We start from the raw sequence: 20,135 nt of genomic DNA on the forward strand, positions 1-20,135 counted from the left end.
TTCCTCTGAACCATAAAGGGTTCTTGCCCTTTATTGCTATAACTCCTGAGGCTTTTGACATCACTACCGTGCGCTTTGCTTTTGTTAATCATCACATCTAACGAACTTCCACGTTTCTCTCCCTCACACATACCACTTACTTCCTCGTTTCTAAGCGCCCGGGAGGAACGGTCAGTCATCAGTCATGAACCTCTGGATCTGGCACTGGCACCCGCAAAGCGATCTGGAAGTGGCAGGAGGACTTAGGGAATAAGACACCAAACACACCTCACGTGCTCTGTGCTAATTTCTTTAATGAACACCTTACAGTCGTACAGAGTAACTGGCTGTGGCTGTTACCTTACAGTGCAGGGATGGGCTCCGTTCACCGTGCTCCCCTCAAGCCCTCCTCGCAGTTGCCAGCTGACACACTCACTGGTGGTGCCACAGAGCCGAGCAAGCGTCAGGGCCAATGGCTCATAGTGGACAGAAGGGAAAGGGAGACTCAGGGCAGCTCTTCCCTTTCACATACAAGTTTGTCCTCTCGTCTCCGGTCGGAGACTGTCCCACTAAGCCGCAGTCAACCAGTCCTGGGCAACTGGGTACCAGAGCCCCCAGTTACCAGGGAAAACAGGAAGCAGAGATGTGATTTGGGAACAAGGACACAGATGGGAGGGGTCCTGGGAGAGGCTGCCTGTGACTTCATGGGTGGGTGAGAGTCGCAGAACGCTGACCATCCTGGGGAGCGAGGGGGAGCTAATACCCAAAGTCCTTCAACTTGACAAGTGACCGAAGGAGCTCAAACACTAATCCCTGGACAAGGGCTGAAAGAACCTCCCTGAGTGGCCAGAGCTGATGGACAGGCCGCCTTCAGGCCGCGAGCCTTCCAGCCACCACAGGGGCGGCGCACTCCAGGCCATGGGGAACTGCAGGTGTCCCCAGCAGAAAATAAAATACCTTTACGTGAAGGATGAAAGCGAAGCGTGCTCACTGCCACTCCTAGGGGACACTGAGCACAGACCTGCCCTGGCATGGCCTGCGGTCGCCATGTTCCTGTGGGCGCTGCAGCCTCCTGAGCTGGCCAGGCCGGGAAGTCTACCTCCTCCATCTCAGACAAGGCAGGACCCTGCACAGAACTCGATATCCCACCAGGAATTCGGGTACTCCTCCCAAGAAAACAATTTTACACTTTTTTTTTAATGGAGAGTTGAAACTTCTCCATTGTCCTTCCCATATGGAAGCCTACCAGAATCCCAGAAATAAACATTTGTTCTCTTCTTGGGCACTAAATGTGAGCCCAGACAGCGAGTGGTTTCTCCTGCGCCCTCATGGTTGGAGGTCGTAAGGATGAGCGTTGTGGGGATGGATGGACTGCTCTTCCTTTCCCCAGTGACTAAGCCACCTCATTCCATGTCCTCTTCATCTGTTCCAGAATAGTCTTCTTTCCTGTGTGACGTGTAGCTCGAGACAGTGGCGGGTCACATGTCCTCATCCTGTTTGCACAGCCATGGACTCCGTATTGACGGGAGACTAAGCAGTTTCAGGGTAGGCAAGCTCCTGGCCCTCCCTGATATGATAAACTGGTGTCTCAAACAAGAAATTAGCTCCTGATGCTCATTCCCCAAGGCCTAATCCAGAAACTGTTGCCAAGAAACACAAATGTCATAGACCTCATGTAAAAAATGTAAGTCTGGGATGCAATAGAGGCAGATTAACATGGTGCAGCATGTACGGCCCATGTACCCAACTAGAAGGAATAACGAAGTGGACCCTAAATAGTTGAAATTCTTCTCTCTCCCCACAGAGTGTCACCCTTGCTCCACGTGCTTCCATAGCTTGTTCAGATGGAACTGTCTGGGCCACAGATCTGACACATCGCGCCTGAAGAGAAAGTACTCCGACTCGGAGTTAGTCAAAGGATCCCTGTGGTCAGCGTTGGAGCCTGGAACAAGGTGGCATCTCCTGACACATTTCATCCCTGGATCTTGACTACCTCTGGCCTCTCTCTTCTCCATGGCTTCCCTCTGCTCCTCCACCCCTTCCTGTTCTTCCATCTCCTCCCGCCTTTCCTGTCTGTCATTTCCATAACATTTTCTTCCCGGAAAGTCAACAATTAGTCATGCGGCTGTGAATGATGGCCAGGCTTGGGGACTCAGAAGGAGGGAGATGAGTTGGTAGGAGGAATGTGAGTTGCTGTAATCCTGGTGATCAGAGAAGGAGCCCTAAGACGAACGTGTTGACTGGCTGGCTGGTGGAGCGCCATGTTGGGAATAGCGCACGGGAAGAGCAGAAATCCTGGGTCTCACCGACCCCCACTAAGAGTTCAGAGAAGTTAATATATTCTTTTCAGATGGCAACTCAAGAAACATGGTCCAGCTTTCCTGTGGTCCAGCCACTAGTGGGTACTCTCACCCAACTTTCCGTGCCTTCTCGTGTCATCTTTCCAACCCCCAAGTCCTCAAAGTGGGCCCGGCTCCCAGCTCAGCTCATAAAAAGATGATTAGCTGACACATTCGCTTCAAGAACCCCATCTAATCTGCCTCTTTCCTCTATTTTCCTCAGCCAGCCCATCCCCATGGATACAAAGATGGCAGAAGGACTTGCCTTTCTGTCCTCAAACCCTCAGCGTTTATTTTGGATGTGAACTTCATAGCAGCATGTGTGGAACAATGGGTAGTTTTTAGCTTAGTAGACAGCAAAAAATATAATATATATATTTATATGTTTAAATACTTTAAAGAATAACTAACCTTGTTATTACTATGGGTGACTACACAGATGACAGGGAGAGAGCCAGTTTAGAACAGACGAGTCCTGAAAGGTGGCAGCTCATTCTAACTGGGTGTGGAGAGTGTGTTTGGTACTGGTGTACAAGTTGGGTGGGGCTGAGGAGTGGGCAGGGTGCCCAGCAGGGAGTAGGCAGAAGTTGAGGATGGAGTTGGATAGAATATAAATGAGGGAGGAGGGTCCTTGTACACCTATCATATTTCTCCTATTTTTAATCAACTGCCTATGATTCTTCCCTACTTGAGCTACTTGATGCCACCGGCGGCTCCTACAGACCTCCTCCTGCGTTCCTCATTAGCTCCATGCTCTTCCTTCATTCCAGGTACTTCCTTCCTCATTCACCTTTTCCTTCCTTCCTTGGAGGCCTTTCTTCCTGCTTCCAGGGTGGAAGGAGGGGCTCCTCTGCAGTTACTGGTTCTCTTCTGCCTTGGGGTCTCGGCAGGTGCATTCATCCAAGTCACAGTCAGCAGCGAATGGGATGACCTGAGGGTCAAAGAGAAGATGAGGTGGGGAGGACGGCAGCAAAGTGCCCCAGAGGATGTCTATGTGACTTAAGATGATGGCTATAAAGCACACATTTCCAGGAACCGATAGCTCCTGTAACAACTCCTCCTAAAATCACCACTGATGTCTAAAACTGTTGCTGTTAATGTTTTTGTCACATTATTGTTGACACAAAATCTCTGTAAAGTAGGTAAGCTGAACGTCAATGTTTTCTCTTCACAGAGAAGGCCAAGAGAGTCTGGGCGACTTAACTCAAGGCCACGACACACCACCTGGAAACCCAAGGCCCTATAACCCAGGTCTAGGGCTCTGTGCCCGGATGTGCTTAGAGCAATAGAACCCTCTTGGCATCTTCATAAGCATGAGGCTTGCCTTTCTTGAATCAAGGATACACTCTGGCTTGGTGAAACAGTGCATCTCTCTACCCACTGTTTATGGCTAGACTGCCTTTCTGCTATGTAACTATCCCTCCTTCATGCCAGAGACGGTCCAATAGAGTCTGCACTGTTGGCACTTCTATCAACAGATAAACACACTTTTGGGGTGTCCATAACTAGCTTCAGAGAGATGGGGGCATTCGGGACACATGAGGTAAAGTGGCAGCGATTCTACCCTTTGGCATGGACAACTGAATGAGTTAAAAATAGATGTATTTTAATAGTCCAAGTACACTGGGCAGAAATACCATCTCTTGCATATTTCTGATTCATTAAATTGGCCAACTAGCATCAAATATCTTTGGAGGGCTTTTTTTTTTAATCCACATTATTGCAAAATTTCAGCCTATTGAATTTTACAGGCTTAGCTTAAGCATACTTGCTAATGTAATAGAACCCAGAGCAATAGGAATAAAAGGCATCGAGAAAAGAACCAGTGTTCAGTATATGATCCAGGGAAGACTCCAGGTAGCTTGTGGTGGCCATTCAACATATGTTTGCAATATGCTTATAATACATTTTATAGGATTAATTTAATTATGAAGATTAATAACTGGATATTACTTCCTGCCTCTCCAAGGGGCGGAGGCCATTCTTTCCTAACTTCAAGATGTTTCCTGGAGGGCAAGCAGGTGGGAGTTTTTCAGGAGCAAAAGCCAGGGCTTCTCTGAAGGAGGTGCTGCACTGACAATGAGAGAATTAATATTCTTGAAGGAGCTATCCTAAAACACCACTATCCTGAATCCTGTCCCTTTAGAAACCCCAGTGTTTATTCATTGTGACCCCCTCTTCTTGACTGTTGAATAAAAACCAATTGTTATACACCAAAGAAAGCTAACCAAGGCATCTGCTTCATTCCTGGGGCTGCCCCTCCCACTCCCACCCCCAGGTGCCCTCACTTACCTTCTTGGAGGAGAGTGTGGAAGAGCAGCAGTCGCCCCCATCGTAATGGCAGTAGGCTCGGTTGTTGATAGTATCACACCAACCATCTGCTTGGAAAGGCTGGCAAGGAGGTGGGAGTTTAGGGTCCACGCCCAGCTTCATCCCCTCTCCCACTCAGCCCTGCCCAACTTCATGTGCGGAACTCAGGAGATATTACGGGAGAACACCCAAGGGGCATGACACAATTGACCTCCCATTTTCAAGAAGTTAAAATCTCAAGACCATCAGGCCTAAGGAATGATCAAATTTCACCTGTAGAGACTGCTTCTGGCCTACACAGAGGTCCAGAATGTTCGTCTGAACTCCTTGATGGATTGTTTCATATTCTTGTAATAACAGGCCCTTATATCATGTAGGCTACAAAACAGCTTCACACATTTTATTATTATTATTATTTTTTAATCCTCATCAGAGGGATATGTTTTCACTGAGTTTTAGAGAGAGAAGAAGGGAGAGGGGGAGAGAGAGATAAATCAGTGTGAGAGAGACACATCGATCAACTGCCTCCCACATGCACCCCGACCAGGGATCGAACCCAGAACCTGGGCATGTGCTCCAACCTGAAATCAAACCCGCAACCTTTCAATGCAAGGCAGGGCTGGCTTTAAAATTCCTATGTTATCAGCGAGGAAGTGGAGATGCACAGAGATGACAAAGATTGCCTGGGGTCTCATAGCTAAAGCAGAGTTTAGGATCAGCAGTCATGTATCTTGACGTTTTGGTGCTTCTCACAGACTATAATTTTCATCCCTGGCACTTATCCTTAGAGATCCTAGCAGTCCTGTGGTTCTATGAGGACTCAAATGATGTCTGTCCAGAGTGCAGTGGCTCTCGGGACTGGGACACCCATGCGGAGTAGAGATAGTCCGACCTGCACAGCCCCTTGCGCGCAGTAGCTACACATAGGGTTAGAGCATAAAAAGCTAAACCGTTAGTTTCCCTTCACTCCTCTACTGCTGCGAGTTCACAGGAACTAACATGGGAAAGGGGCCCAGGCCAAACCAGAGTTAATGGAGTGTTTCACCCAAAAGGGAATGTGTGATAAGAATAGCAACAAGCAATTAAAAAAAAATAGCTCAGCGGCCCAGTGCATTGTTTCTCTAGAACCACTCATGAGGGCAATGGTGGCCCACAGCATCCTGGAGGGTGAGGCAGCCAGCCCACCCACCCAATCACATTAGCTCTCTCCATCCTGAGTGATGGCCAAATGCAAAGCCTCAGGAAACATCCCGTGGTCAGATTCTTTGGACCACAAGACAGTCAACAGACGCCTGAGTCCTGAGGCCACCTTCCAGTTTACATGTTCACATCACTTTCTCTCCCCCACCCTCCTTAAATGTCAAATAGAAGGACTATTCTCTATTTTGCTGTGCTTTGATGAGACAGATCACTAAACTCAAATTTTTAAAAAAGGCCATTAAATAATTTTTAGCAATTGAGTTACATCAGAACGAGCTCATCCAAGATATTACTTCAGTGTTTTGATTTATTCTACGGGGTCCTGAGGTCACTTGAGCATCATTCCAGATGTGTACCCCTTTGCTGATCACTAAAAAGCTGCTACTTGTGGGGTGGAACTCAACAGCTGTCGCACAGCTGCACAATCATGTCGGCAGCGAGCAGGAAGTAAAAATGAATTCTGTTTTCAACACAGGCCTCGCCGGGCTTAAGAGACAAAGGTTCCAAGAGGAGCATCTGTCTTTGACATGAAGCCAAGGCCTCTGGCTCTGGAGAACAGAGAATAGCTACACCATCAGAATCTGGGTTTCCCACTGCAGCCAAGTAATAGTGCATCCTAACACCTAGTGACGCCCAGAGGTCCTCCCTGGAGGATCAGATACATCTATTGAGATTCCCCCCGAGTTTTTCTTTTTCAAGTGTTTGGAGTTTATTTCCTCATATAACGTGACATCTGTTCCTTTTCCTCCAACCCCGACTGACTCATTGGCACAACGTCATCGGTTCCTCCTTTCTTTTTCATCCAATTGTCTATAAAAGAGACCACCCAAAATACATTTCCCACACAATTAAGTATGGTGGCAGCATGGACAACGTTAGCAGTTGGATGGGTGAATAAAGGATGCCGGGGAATCTTTCTTTCCTACGTGCTCCCCAAGCATGGCTTCTCACCTCAAGAGCAGGAGGGAAGACACACTGAGAGAGAAGTGGTCTGGGTAACCTTCTAGGTCCGAGTGCACTTCCACTGCCACAACCCAGACAGGCTTCCTACAAGCTGCTGCTCAAACTCTGCTCTTAGAGGGTCGTCTGAGAAGAGATGGGAATTTGTAAGAAGGAGCAGAAATGCAGAGAAAAGGTTGGACAGACCCGAGTATTTAATTTACTATATACCTATTAGGAATAACTGTTCCTCCCCAAACCTGCCAAAGACAACTTCTCCGCCCGAAACAAACAGAGGCTCCTATGGCAACACGGTCCTGGGAAGCTGACAATGGAAAAAGTGGGAAGGGAAAATGACTAATTGATCCCAAGTTTTTAAGCCTCTGTAGACTGGATGGAGACAGGAGATCTAAGTCTCAGTCCCGGAAAGGTGTCCGACCTGGGGTGGCACTCCTTCCCGAAAGAAGCTTTCCCAAGGGAGGGTGCGTGGCTTGGTGTCTCTGCTCAGTGTGACCACCGGTGGCACCACGACACCTACGCCCCATTCCTCCCGTCACACCAGGAAACAAAGCGTATTTTTCAAATACCTGGGCCTCATTCCTTTAGAAGCTACATTTTCATTTTAACCATTTTTGACAAAAGAAAAGAGAACCTGTATAAAATGGTGCGCGCGTGCGCACGCACACACACACACACACACACACACACACACACACCCTAGGCCTGACTCTGGCTTCTTAGAATCATATTTTGTTGTTTTAAGGACCATAGATACATGAAATTCTAAGGCTTAGTGGAGCCTTAAGTGAATGGCTGAGTCTGAGAGTCTGGGTGGTTCTTCTTATGACCTACGAGCTGGATGGTCCCTATTGTAGTTGTTCCTGGAAGGCCTTTCCTGCCAGCCTCTCTGTGCAAGTTGTGTTCCAGGCAGATGTGGTGGCCAAATAAATGGCTACGTGTAAGTGAAGGAATACAAAGAGGAAGGCGCTCAGTCTACCTTACCTATACTGCTTTGGAAACTTCTCAAAAGTAAAGACAATTTCTCATGTTATGTATGTTATCTGGGGATAAACTGTTTAAGGTTTTGCTGGGGAGTTAACCATAGAGATGGTGACCTTGTCTGTTGTCCATGGTTGTAGTCACTCATGGGATCAGTCAACATTCTTTATCCCACACCTACAGGTGCCAGGCACTGTGACAGGAAAATGTAAATGAACAAATAAAACATGGCTCCGGCCTGGCAGAGACCCCACGGTGAGCAGGTATGGCTCACTCACACGATGAGTGCTAGCACAGAGGTGGGCAGGGGAGATGCCCCTAGTCCAGAATTGGGGTGGTGGTGTTGGCCTGAGCTCTCAGGGGCTGGCTCTACAGTAGCCCTTGCGGAGGACACACAGGACTGGATGAGAGAGGAAGAGGGGCCTGAGAAAACTGTCAGGGAATGAAGAGGGAGAAGACAGAGAGGTGGGTGGTCCCAGACTGCCGAGCGCAGGGCCTGCCCCGGGAAGATTTCCATCGACTGACTGACTGGCTGATAATACCTCTATGACTTGAGTCAGACTAAGGACATTTTTCTTCTACAGCTTGCAGCAGAAGTCAGGCCACATGGATGTGTTAGAAAGGTTAGTTTAGACTTCAGATCTTCTAACCGACAGGTTGGGCTCTCAGCCAGAAGTGACTGTATCCCTTAGGGAAGGCATGGGCAGAATCCTGATTAAGCATCTTGAGGAGGGTTGTGGACCAGGAGAAGATGTGATCAAGATTTTGCCTGGGGCCTAACACATTTTCTTTCACCCACACCAACTCCCATCAAAACCCTCCAGTGATGTGAATGACAAATCAGCCCCACGCCCATTCCCTCTTGGGCTGCACCAGGCGCAGGAGAAGCCCGCTGTGCACAGCAGCTCTGAGGCTGTGCCCAAGGGGGCCTCTGCTGCAGATACAAGCTCTGTGTAAAAGCATACTGCTTTCTGTGTGTGCTAATTCTCTTTTCCTCTGACCCTTCCCTTGAATGGTAACCTCTGGCCTGATTCTCATTCTCCTTTTGCTGCGTGGATCTGCCTACCATGTCCACACTGCCTGGGATCCATGGCAAGGCACTCAGCATCTCAGAACTAAAACTCGGGAAGCCTTTGAGGCCACTCAGGGACCCTTGACAACCACAATGCTATTCGCTTATTTTGTTGTTTTAAGGACCATAGATACATGAAATTCTAAGGCTTAGTGGAGCCTTGAAGACCATTTAGATACAAAATTCCCATTTTACTAATGATGAAATGGAGCCTTAAAAAGGGGTCATGTCCTGCTTGCAAGGCCAGTTGGTGGCAGCCCTGGGAACTGAGCCCAAATGCCCTGATTCTTGACCTGATGCTCCTACAAGACCAGGCTCTCATGATGTGATGATTTCATTAGTGTTTTAGTGATTGGGAATGCAGGGTGAGGTTAATTCCCTTGGCACCTCTATAACAAGGACTTAGGTGCAAAGGCATTAATCATGAAGTAAAGCCAAACATCCAACACAAAAGCGAGAAAGCGTCACAGGTATATAATCTCAATTCCCCTGGGCCCCCAGAACCTCACTTCCGATTTTCTCAGTGGTGGGTCTAAGTTTGCCCCCAGCAAGCGCCCTGGCACTGGGACTCCTTCTCATCTTGGGGCTGGGCTGGCCCACAATAGCCAAGAGGCTGATTTCCCCCCCAAGGAAGCAACATCTCGCTCCCCTCCCATCAGCAGAGGCCTGCAACGCAGAAACGTTTGTTTCTGGCCCCAGAATGCTACAGCCAGGAGTGTCTCTGCTCACTGCAGGCACCTGAGGAAAGAGGAAGCGAAGTCCTGCCACTCCTCCCGGGTGCACCCCTTGGGTGGAAGGTGCCAATGAGCTCATGTTTGTGGGTTTCCAACAGTCTTCTTGGGAAATGTAAAACTAAAACAGACAGCCACCTGGAGATGGACTGAGCAGGAAGAGTTCCTTCCATACAGCCTCCTCTGGAAAACCTTCCCCGCTTCCCAGACACAGCGCTCTCCCTGCCTCTGTGTTACTCCGGTACCTTTCATGCACATCCGCCTTGTAGAACTCAATCCTCTGAATCAAGGGCCCGGAGTCTAGTTTCTTCTTAGTCCCAGAGACTAGTTCAGTGCCAACACACAGTAGGTTCTCAACAAATAAACCAATATGATGGTGGCTACCTACATTTCTTACGCATGCCTAACAGCCAGGTCCTCCTTTTCATGATTCCTTGGCTCTAGAAAGCTTACTGGGCCTGCTGCTTTATAAGAATCACATAACTCAGAGACAGGTCCAGCTGGCAAGGGCACAAGTCCTTTTCTGTTTCTTTTCTTAGTATAAACCTAGACTCTATAGTCAGACACTGGGGTTGAGATAGATTATATATATATTTATCTTACCAGGTAGAGTATTGGCATATGTTCATTTCTGAGTGGGAAGAGAGAGTAGAACCTACCATCTAAAAGTTCTCCTTTTATAAATAACCCCAACATGTTTCATTGAATTTAATATGACTCTCTCGGTTGTGCAGCTGGGATGATGAGGGAAGGGAAAGTAGCTGGGGCCAAAAACAAGAAGCAGCTGAAAACCAGAGAAGACAAGGCGTGGAACCATGGCTGACCCGGGGATGTCTGCAGATACCTGACTGGGTCTTAATAGCCAACCAGGAATAGGGCCTAGGTGTGGGGCCTCTGCAGGGTGGGGAACTTCTACATGACTCAGTGCTGGGAGAAGACCCTGCTGTGAGGGCTGACATGCATGGCACAGTCACATGGCAACGCTGCCCAGGCTGGAGAAAGGGAATGAAGGTACACATTCTGGTGCATGGGCAGAGGGAAGCAGCCTTGTGTGGTGGCCCTGAAACTTGGGTCTAGTCTGATGGTCTATTGTGCTTTACTGGTCCATGTGAGCTTCACCCTCTGCCTGTGGAAGCCACCAGACCCTCAGAAGAAGAAAAGCATGTGTGTACCTTTACAGAGAAGTCTGGTGATAACCAGCTTATCTTATCTGCCACCAAAGCCAAAGCACAGTCTCAGACTAGACATCAGAAAATGGTGCAAACACTAATCTCTCCCAGGAGAAACAGCTGGGATGAATTGAGATCAAACAAATAAAAGTAAACAAAGTAAGGTCAGATGGCTTTTTTCACCTGCACTATTTTCATCTGCTTCAAGGTGCCCAGAATTGAATAGCTCTGGAAAATGATCAGGCTGCTTAGTGTAGTGACTGAGGGCCTGGGAGGTAGTGTTAGGTAAACCTGTGCCCAGGTTGCGGCTTCCTTCACCTCCGGTTAGACTCTGAACAAGTTCCTGGCTTCTTTAGGCAGCAGTACCTTCATATGTGGATGAGTAGAACACCCGCCTTGTAGGGCTGTTGCAAGGGATAAATGAGCAAATGGAGGTTAAACACTCAGCCCACAGTAAGCACTCAATGACTCTGTTTCATGAAGGTGCTAGGAACACGGCCTGTGCTTTTGCAATTGTGGGCGGCCTGAGTTCCCTCCATAGAGACTCTGGTAAAAAAAAAAAACACAAAAAAACACATCAGGATTCCGCCACCAGCATTCAGAGTTAACGCCATGGATGCTCCCGTCCCTGCGAGCCTCCTGCCCCATTCATTTCACCAGAAAGGTGCCCATCTGAGTCACGGAGGCGTGTCAGGAGACAAGGGAAATGGCCTGGGACTTAGGAAAACAGTGGGAAAGGCCTGGCTGGCTCCTGGCACCTGCGTCTTTCCTCAAACCATCGTGGAGACGTGGGTGTCTTAGCCTCTGAAAACCCCAGCAGTCACTGACACCTCTGCCCTTTCGTGCGTGGGGAAAACAGGAAGGTGAGAGGCTGGCTGGGGCTCGCTCTCCAGCCAAGAGCAACCTCCCAGCAGCACCTTTCATTCGGCTGTAAATAAAGCCCCGCAGAGCAGACTTTCCACCTGACTCACACACACACCCAACCTGCTTCCCCACGCAGCCTCTCCTCTTGACCCAATGTGGCCCCGGACCTTCTCATCCTCCCCAAAGGGGGGTCAGATCCCCAAGCGTGAAGACGGAGCAGAGGATGCTCACGTGAGGCTGCATTTATCCAAAAAAGATCAGCTCAACGCAAGAGCCCTGCTTCTCAGATGACAGCCAGAAGGAAACACCCTTCCGTGGGCCCTTGTCACGCTCCCTTGGGGGCTTAGAAACAAAAGGACACAACCCTCCGGCAAATCTGTGAGCTGTGCCACTGAGAAATGCCACTGTTGCCAGCCACTGCTGTGGGTCAGAGGTGTCACCTAGGGTACCATGCTCTGTGCCCTTGCTCTTATCCCTCCCCCCCACCCCCCCGGTCACCCTTTTACCAAAACTGCACAAGACTGTGAAGGACCCAGTGCTCCACTCCCTGCCACCCTTTACTCTTTCGGCACACCTTCAGAATCGCTCTCAAGGTCACTGCCTGGAGCATCAAACCCCAACTCTGGGTCCTAAATAAACAAAAACCTCAGAACCCTTTTTTTCCTCCTCCACTAGTCTGACGACAGCCCCCAGGCTTCCCCTTTTCTCTGGAGCAGCTGACCCCGCGTGGTCAGCTTGGCCAGATTTTATAAAGCTTGAGATTCCTATCCCTTTACTGTCAAACTCTGATTTCATAGCAGCACCAACCTCCCTCCTTCTGGAACCACAGAAGGTGGGAGCAAAGCTTCCCAAGATGCCGTCTGGTGACCTTGGCAGCAGTCCCCCTGTGGCCTGGCGCTGGGCTCCCAACAATGACCTTCTCTCAGACTTCATACTCGCCATTGCAAAACTGGGGAGCTGTTAATCCTCCTGATTTTGTTCTTGTTTTCACGGCAGGAGTGGCACAGGTGGCCACAAGCTCTCGCAACACACTCTTGCTACATGGCATTTGGCTTCTTTCAAAGAGGAATGGATTAACTGCTGCTTGTTCCTGGAATTTCTGCCTCCTCACCAGCTAACTGGAGCCAGCCTACTGCATTTCAGGTCAGAGGTAGAAACTTTGAACACCAGAGGCTTGAACCCGGCAGGGGCCATGGGATCAGAGGCACTTCCTCTGTGTTCCCTCACGCTTCCCATTTACTTCCCTCGGCAGTAAGGCCCCCATGAGGCGCAGTGCCTGACAGGACATCATAGATGCCTAGTGAGTATTTAGTGAGACTTGTGGGCCCCCAGTTGACTTTATAAACGAAGGAGGCAGACTATTTCTTGCTTTCCACTCCTGCCTTTCCTCCAAGATAAGGTGCCTTTCCTCTGTCTTGTCCCCTGGCCTCCCCAGGTATTTGTTCTCACTATGCATTACTCTCTCTAAAACGTCACCTGTAAATAGCTTAGTGTAACTTCCAGGTACAGGTTCGCTAACTTAGACTCTTCGAGAACCCAGCATAAAGATGCAGGAGAATGAAACTGAGCCACCGGCACCTTGCGAGCATGTGGGGCCTGCTGCCTGGCTGCCAGCCCCTCTGCTGGGGGTCTCTCACCCAGGTCCTCCTCTCTGGGCCTCTGCCAGGCCCATGCCCCACATGACAGGAGTATCAGGCTGCATGTGCTGTTCCCAAGCTCACACAGCTCTGGGAGGGGGAGGAGACAAGGCCTGAGGAAGCAGGAGTCAGAGGTGCAAAACCTGCCCCTAGGAGGAAGGGAGGAGAAGCCCGTGGCTGCAGGTGGGCTGGGCATCCAGCCTCTACTTCCCTCTGTCTCCGTCCTCATCTCCCAGTTCCCTGGCCAGCCCGCAGTTCCTGGGAGGCTGAGGCAGGCCAGAGCAGCCCGGCCACACGTACTCACAGCCACCCCTCACCCCCGCCATACACACACTCATGCCAGGCAGCTCGGCATGTCTTGGCTCCCAGGCCTGCCCATGGAAGATGACTGGGAATGCAGACTGTGGGAGGAAAAGACAATATTCATTGTTTGGATTAAATATTTTTCTTGGCCCTCCTGCTATTTGCTGAACCGCCTATTTTTCCCCTACCCCATTCTCTCTCATTCTTTCCCTCTTTCTTCCTTTCAACCCCCACCCCTACCTTGTTTTCTTCCTCAGCAATCAAGTACACACAGAGAAATTTCCAGGAGAAATTTCTAGACTCCCAGAGTGGGAAGAGCTGTTTTAGGAAATCAGTGGTTCACAAAGTCTTTCGCTGTTCTGATACCACACCCGGCTCTTTACAGAGAGGTTTCAACTTGGGGTAGATCTGCATGGACACTGCTTCGAGTTTTCACAAGTCTTCATGGGATATATCTCACAATAACCCAGGGAGGTAAGTTTTGTTATCACGCCCATTTTACAGATGAGAAAAAACAAGTCCCAAAGCTGTAACGGAATCTGCCTGAAGAAAAGATGTAGAGCCACCACCCAAGGCTCAGGCCTGCACTGTGCCCACCCCAACATGGATGGTTAGATGCCTTCAGCATTAGCTCCAGTTCTCAGCACTGTGCACCTGGTCCAAACTCTCCTTAAAACCATGAGCATGCCGTAGCCACTTTCCATCTCAGGAAAAGTCAGTATCAGTCATGAGAGATGTACCATCGAGGATACTTAACTTTAAAGCAATCCCACGGCCCGGCCTGGGCTGGGGCTGGAGCCCGGGGATCTCTGATGGACCTGAAGTTAATGTGACTCCTGTACAAGGCAGCACAGTAGGCTCTGCACGGGACAAGGTCTGTCTCAGAGGCTCGGTGGCATCAGCACCAAATAAGGCAGCATCTGAACAGTGTTTGAGACAACAGGGCAGAAACCACAGGCCAAGGAGAACTCATTCCCAATGTAGTAGATGGCACAGCTAAGAGCTACAAGGGGTCAGACTAGGAAAGGGGCTGGGACAGTTTGAAGGCTTTATGACGTATGTGTGATTAGGCTTCATCTGTGAGGATGGACAGGATTTGGGCAGAGAAGCGGGGAGAAAAATTCCAGCAGGAGGGCACATCCAAACCAAGATTTCAGATGCAAAAGAGAATATACAAGGTTTTCTGCCTTGAGGATTAATGGGCCAAGTTTGGAACTAGGTCAAAATCTCCATCTGGACCGGAGAAATCTAGTCCTTATTCTAGAGACAATGGGGAGCAATAGAAGGTGGTTGTTTTGGTGGTGGGTTTCTTTTTTGTTTGTTTTTGAGCAGAAGATGATGATAAAAGCCAAGCTTCAAAGGTTGGATCTGGGAACAGCGAGGCATGTTCAAGAGAGAAAGGGAGGGACCCAGAGCAGGTGGAAGCTGACCTCAAGCAGGTCTGAACCGAGAAGAACAGAACTGGCTGGTTGTAATATAGAAAAGGAAAAAGCAGACAGGACGGGGATTGCGAAGGAAAACGATCAGGACTTGGTGAATGGTCATATTTGGGTACAGACCGACGGAGATAAAAAAGTCTGTCTATGACAGTTGGCTTTTCTCAAAAAATTGTCTCATTAAAAAAAATAGCTAGAAAGAATCCTTCCGAAACCTAAGGACTGGGTCACGGGCAACAGAGCCCGAGCCGTCAGCAGACGCTGCCCTACCTCACAGGGAGACACTGTACACATTCGCCTTTTCCATATAAACACAGGCTCGAAGGTCCATGCATTTTCGCTCCTGTCTGATGTCTGCCAGGCTTTCCCCACAACTTAGACATGACTATTTTATCACCCCCAGTCACTTCCAGCACCAGCTGAGTTGAGGAATGGCAGGAGGGAGGTGTCATGTTTATTCTAGAAGATTCTCTTGCCAACAGTCTTGTTGCTTTTAGCCTCGGTCTGATGTTCAGTGCCTATGTCTATGAACAGCGCCAGTTGTGGGGCTGATTATTGTGGTTCTCGTCCTCAACCTGTCACGCCATCCTGGGTTGTCAGCCAGGCTGTTCTGTGTTCTGTTAATTGGTCAGTCCTTCCAGTCTCACTTGCATCCATATGGAACCCATTCTCCGTGCAAGTGTCTCGTTTACATTTCCTTTATCTACAGGATGCTTGTCTGTGTACCTTACTCACTCATCCACCGAGCGGCTGCATGTTTCACAACATGTTCCCTGGTCTCATCTCCTCCATTTCCAATCCTGGCAGAGCAGGGTTCATGGGCATGCCTCCTCTTTCTCCAATTGCTCTGGCTTAAAGCTTTCAAAGCCCAGGGAGGTATCCTAAAAGGTGGCCAGCATCTCCTGGTCATCTCTCTGGTGAGTTTTCTAAAAGCCCTGCATTCCTGGTTCATGTATTGTTTATTTGTTTTTAATCTTCCTACCAGTTTCAGCCCAGGGACTCTGGACTCAGACCGCCTGGGTTCATACCCTAGTCCCACATTTGGACATAAATGCAGCCCCTCAGTTTCCTCATCAGTAAAACGGAAATGATAATAATGGGAATAATGCCTCGTAGTAGGCACCTGGCACACAATGGACACTCAATAAAGTTATTAAGTATACTGTGAAACCACGAGAAATTCCTTTGTTTCTTGAGTGCACTGAGCCTGAATACTTTGGGTACTGATGGCTTTTGTCAGGGAAGATTGACAGTAGCCCTCCCAGAAGTAGCCCTCCCTACTCATTCTTCCTCTCTCATAACTATGACCAGAAATCCCAAGGATCTCACCGTTCACCAATTATGGGGACAGAATGACTGTATATAGCATGCCTTAAGCAGGCAAAATAGCTGAGCAAAGTTTTCTAAAATACCAATCACCTCTCTTCTGTTCTAGTATTGACAGTGAGCTATAGCAGCATTGTGTGTCAAAGTCTGTCCTTAGTCCCTGGTCTCCTTTTTATTCTTCCCATTATCCCCACCCCCATGCTGGACTCTGCTCCCTCTGACCACACCCCTAAGCAATGTATCCATCCTACCATAGCATCTGCATTCTCTTGCCCTTCGGGAAAGCAGCTGACATACTGAGGGGTCAATGAAAAATATGTATCTGCAACTAAATAAAAGATAAATATTAAGGCAAAAAAGTGACTTTAATTGTGGAAAGTTGGGGATTTTGTGAGCCACATAGGCCAGACCAGTATTTGGGGGATAAATAAGGGAAGCACCTCCAAAATCACATAGTGGAAGTAGCCACTCATTAAACAAAATTGAGAAACGCAGCTCTGTGTATCAGGATATTTCCCGCCCAGGTGAAGTGAGCATAAGCAAAGCAAAACACATGTTGTTACGACTGAATGGTGTTGCTCCTAAATGCATATGCTGAAGCCCCAACTCCCAAAATATTGGTATTTAAAGGAGGGGCCCTTAGGAGGTAATTAGAAGATTTCATGAGGGTAGGGCCTCATGATGGGATTAATGACTTTCTAAGAAGAGACACCAGAACTTCCTCTCTTTCTCTGTCTTGTGAAGACACAGTGAGAAGGTGGCCATCTGCACACCAGGAAGAGAGCCCTCACCAGGAAACAAAACCTACCCACACCTTAATCTGGGACTTCCCAGCCTCCAGAACTGAGTGGAATAAATGTCTGCTGTCAAAGCCACTCAATCTATGGTATTTGGTTATAGCAGGCCAGACTGTCTAACACACATGCCTTATTTGGTGAACTTATTAATTTAGTTATTTTTACTGACTTGTCAACCCAAAGAATCCCCAGAGATCCTGTCTGAAAAGAGGGACTGTGAAAGGAGTTAAGAGGGGGGACAACCAGAAAGCAGGGAGCCCAAAGAAGTAAAAAGATCACCAGCTTCTGCTATTCGGTTATTGGCAATTCTGGATGGGCACACAGGCATTAAACCAAGAAAGGTGAGCACGGCCAGCAAGCCAGGCAGGCTGCAGGCACTATCGACTCGGCTGCAGTATTATCAGGAGCAGAGGTGGTTCCAAGGCTAGACGGTTCTCGGAAACCTCACAGCTCTGCAGACATGCACCACCACGTTTCATATGCCTCCCATTAGAAAGATTTCAGTTGAATCTAATCTCATTTTTAATTAGTGCTCACATCGCCTGGTGAGGCAGGTTAATATGATTATCCACATTCCACTGATGGAGAAGATGAGACCAAGGGCCATGGCTCAAGGACACTTGGGGAATGAGCAATAGAGGTTAAAATTAAACTTAAGCATTTTAAACTTCCAAACCAGCACACAAGGGAGAGGACTTTGAGGAGGGGATTTCTCCTCTTGTTCAGGATCTTTCACATCTAGACAATGCATATTCCATTTACTACTTGTTTTCTCTCATTAAAAAATAAAGTAGTTAACTGCTTCTGAACCCCAGTATGTCATATTCAATGCATAATATGTTTTCCAAACAATATGCCAGGAGCAGCCAAAAGAAGAGAATAAAATGAGCATCACTTAGCCAAATTTGAATATTAATGGACTATTTATAAATGTTTAATATTAAACTAGATTATGGGGGGTCGGTAAAAATACAGAATTAAATATGCTTCCTAATCTCTAGAAGCTGGTTTAACTGGACATTCAAAATATGTAACCAACAAAACACACACAGCACACACTTCTAACTCCAGAGATAAGAGCAAGCTCTTCTCATTGCTGATAAATTGTTGGCTGAACATATCTCACAGCAAACTGAGATATTACTGAGATGGAAGCCCACATTATCATCCAGTCCCCCCTCCAACCCAGTTAACTTCATCTTCACCTCCTCTCTTGTCATCATAACCAACATCCAAATATTCACCATTCCACTGCAGAAAGTTTCGCACTGAGCCTCTCTATCTCTTCTCTTTCCACTTCCTCAGTTCAGTTACTTTATAAAGTTCAGATGAGAGATGATAAGGACTTTCACAGTCCAAATTTGCCGCCACGATTTTCTTCCTAAAATGTAAGTCTTATCATCTTTTCTCTGTGACATGGGTATTTAATGCTCACCTGATTATCTCGTTCCCCTCACTCACTGAAGTGGCTTGAGGCCATGTGACCGTGTTCTGGTAAATGGGAAGGCAAGTAGGAAGGATGTGTTAGTTCTGGTCCAAGGGATTGAAGAGTTACTAGCCTTTCTCTCTCTGTTGTCTCTGCATCTTTGGAGGTACCATGGAGACCACATCTTGAAAAGACAGAGGAATAAGTTGAACCAGATGGATGGGCATTCTAGAGACCCCAGATGTTTTGTGAGGGAGAAGGCCATCCTCTCTCATGTTAAGTGACTGAGATTTCAGGGTTAATTTGTGATTACTTCAGTCTATTTAGAAGCCTCCATTGGATCAACACTGGCTATGGAATAAAGTCCAAACTCATTATCTTGGCACATAAAAGCCTGAGTGACCTACCCCCAGCTTAGCTCTTAACCTCAAAATCCTGCCACACTTGTTCATGTTCCCCGGATCCATTTAACTGAGAAGACCAGTAATATTTTCTGTGATTTGCCACCAGTGGTGTGGGTTGTTTGCTCTATGACAGTATCATGGCAACACTTGAGTACAGAAATTGGTATCAGAAGAGGGGTGCTGCCATAATAAACACCTAAAACCCTGGTACTAGCATGGTGTATCAGGAAGCGCAGGAACTGTTTTGGGAAGCTGTAAAAATGAAATAGCTCTTTATGCAGTGCCAAGACATTTGATTAAATGTTTCCTGTAGTTGTGAGGGTACTTACAATGTTAACTTTAAAACTTGCAGGTCAGAAAATTTACTTAATGGCCTATTGGCTTTGGGTAAAGAGATTTAAAGAAGAATTTACTAGGTTGAGCTGGTGGTTACTACCTTCACTTGATGAAGGGGGGAGCACAGAAAAAGCTGCTGCTTTGCCAGAAGAACCAGCAGGGAATCTGAGGACTAGAAATCCTGGATTTGTGGAGCCGAAACACAAGGCTGTTCCTCACCCCCAACCAGCAAGCGATAACACTGAGGAATGCTCTGTGTTGGAAAGGCCTTCTAAGACTGAAGTTAAAACCTAACTTCAGGCAATGACCAAATCAAGGGGTGGACCATTACATGATTTGTTAAGACTTCTAACGAAATTAAAGTGGCACCTGAGGGAGCCTTGCAGTTGAACAAAGTGACTCATAGAAAAGAGACTAAGGACTTTGTCCCAGAGCCGCCTCATAAACACAGAATACCTATAATTAACGAGAGAGACAGAGAGAAAAAGGGGGGGGGGGGGGGCTAAGGAGAGAGGGAGAGGGAGAGAGAGAGAGAGAGAAACATCTTGAAAAGACATGTGAGGACAGCCCTTGTAACATGGATGTGACTTAAGTTAAATAAATAAATACATAAATACATAAAGCTGTGAGAGTTGAACTGCCAAAAGTTATCATCAGCTTGGATGAAAATGGACTTCCTATAAGAAGAATTTTGGTCCCCTCTATTACCAGGAGAAAGCAGGCTGAGAAAATTACTTAGCTTCCCAGAGGGAGATTGTCTCTGATGCTCTTTTTGTGACCTTAAGAGGATAATGGAAAAGAAAGAACTTCCAAGAGAGCAGAACCAAGAGCCATGAAGAACAATGGATTTAGGAGCTATACCCAGGGA

At 47.8% G+C, this 20,135-nt stretch overlaps 1 protein-coding gene across 1 annotated transcript in view; it reads right to left on the reverse strand.

Moving 5' to 3' along the window:
* Positions 1 to 295: 295 nt before the first annotated feature.
* Positions 296 to 20,135, reverse strand: part of PAPPA2 (pappalysin 2) — a 241,901-nt gene continuing 222,061 nt past the window's right edge. The window contains exons 21-22 of the mRNA XM_036344757.1: positions 4,611 to 4,709; positions 296 to 3,249 (exon numbers count right to left, since the gene is read on the reverse strand). Of these exons, the coding sequence (XP_036200650.1) occupies positions 3,175 to 3,249; positions 4,611 to 4,709 (174 nt within the window). The 3' untranslated portion in view covers positions 296 to 3,174. The remainder of the gene's footprint in view (positions 3,250 to 4,610; positions 4,710 to 20,135) is intronic.

This window comes from Myotis myotis, unplaced genomic scaffold (assembly GCF_014108235.1).
Source record: "Myotis myotis isolate mMyoMyo1 unplaced genomic scaffold, mMyoMyo1.p scaffold_m19_p_18, whole genome shotgun sequence".
NCBI lineage: Eukaryota > Metazoa > Chordata > Mammalia > Chiroptera > Vespertilionidae > Myotis > Myotis myotis.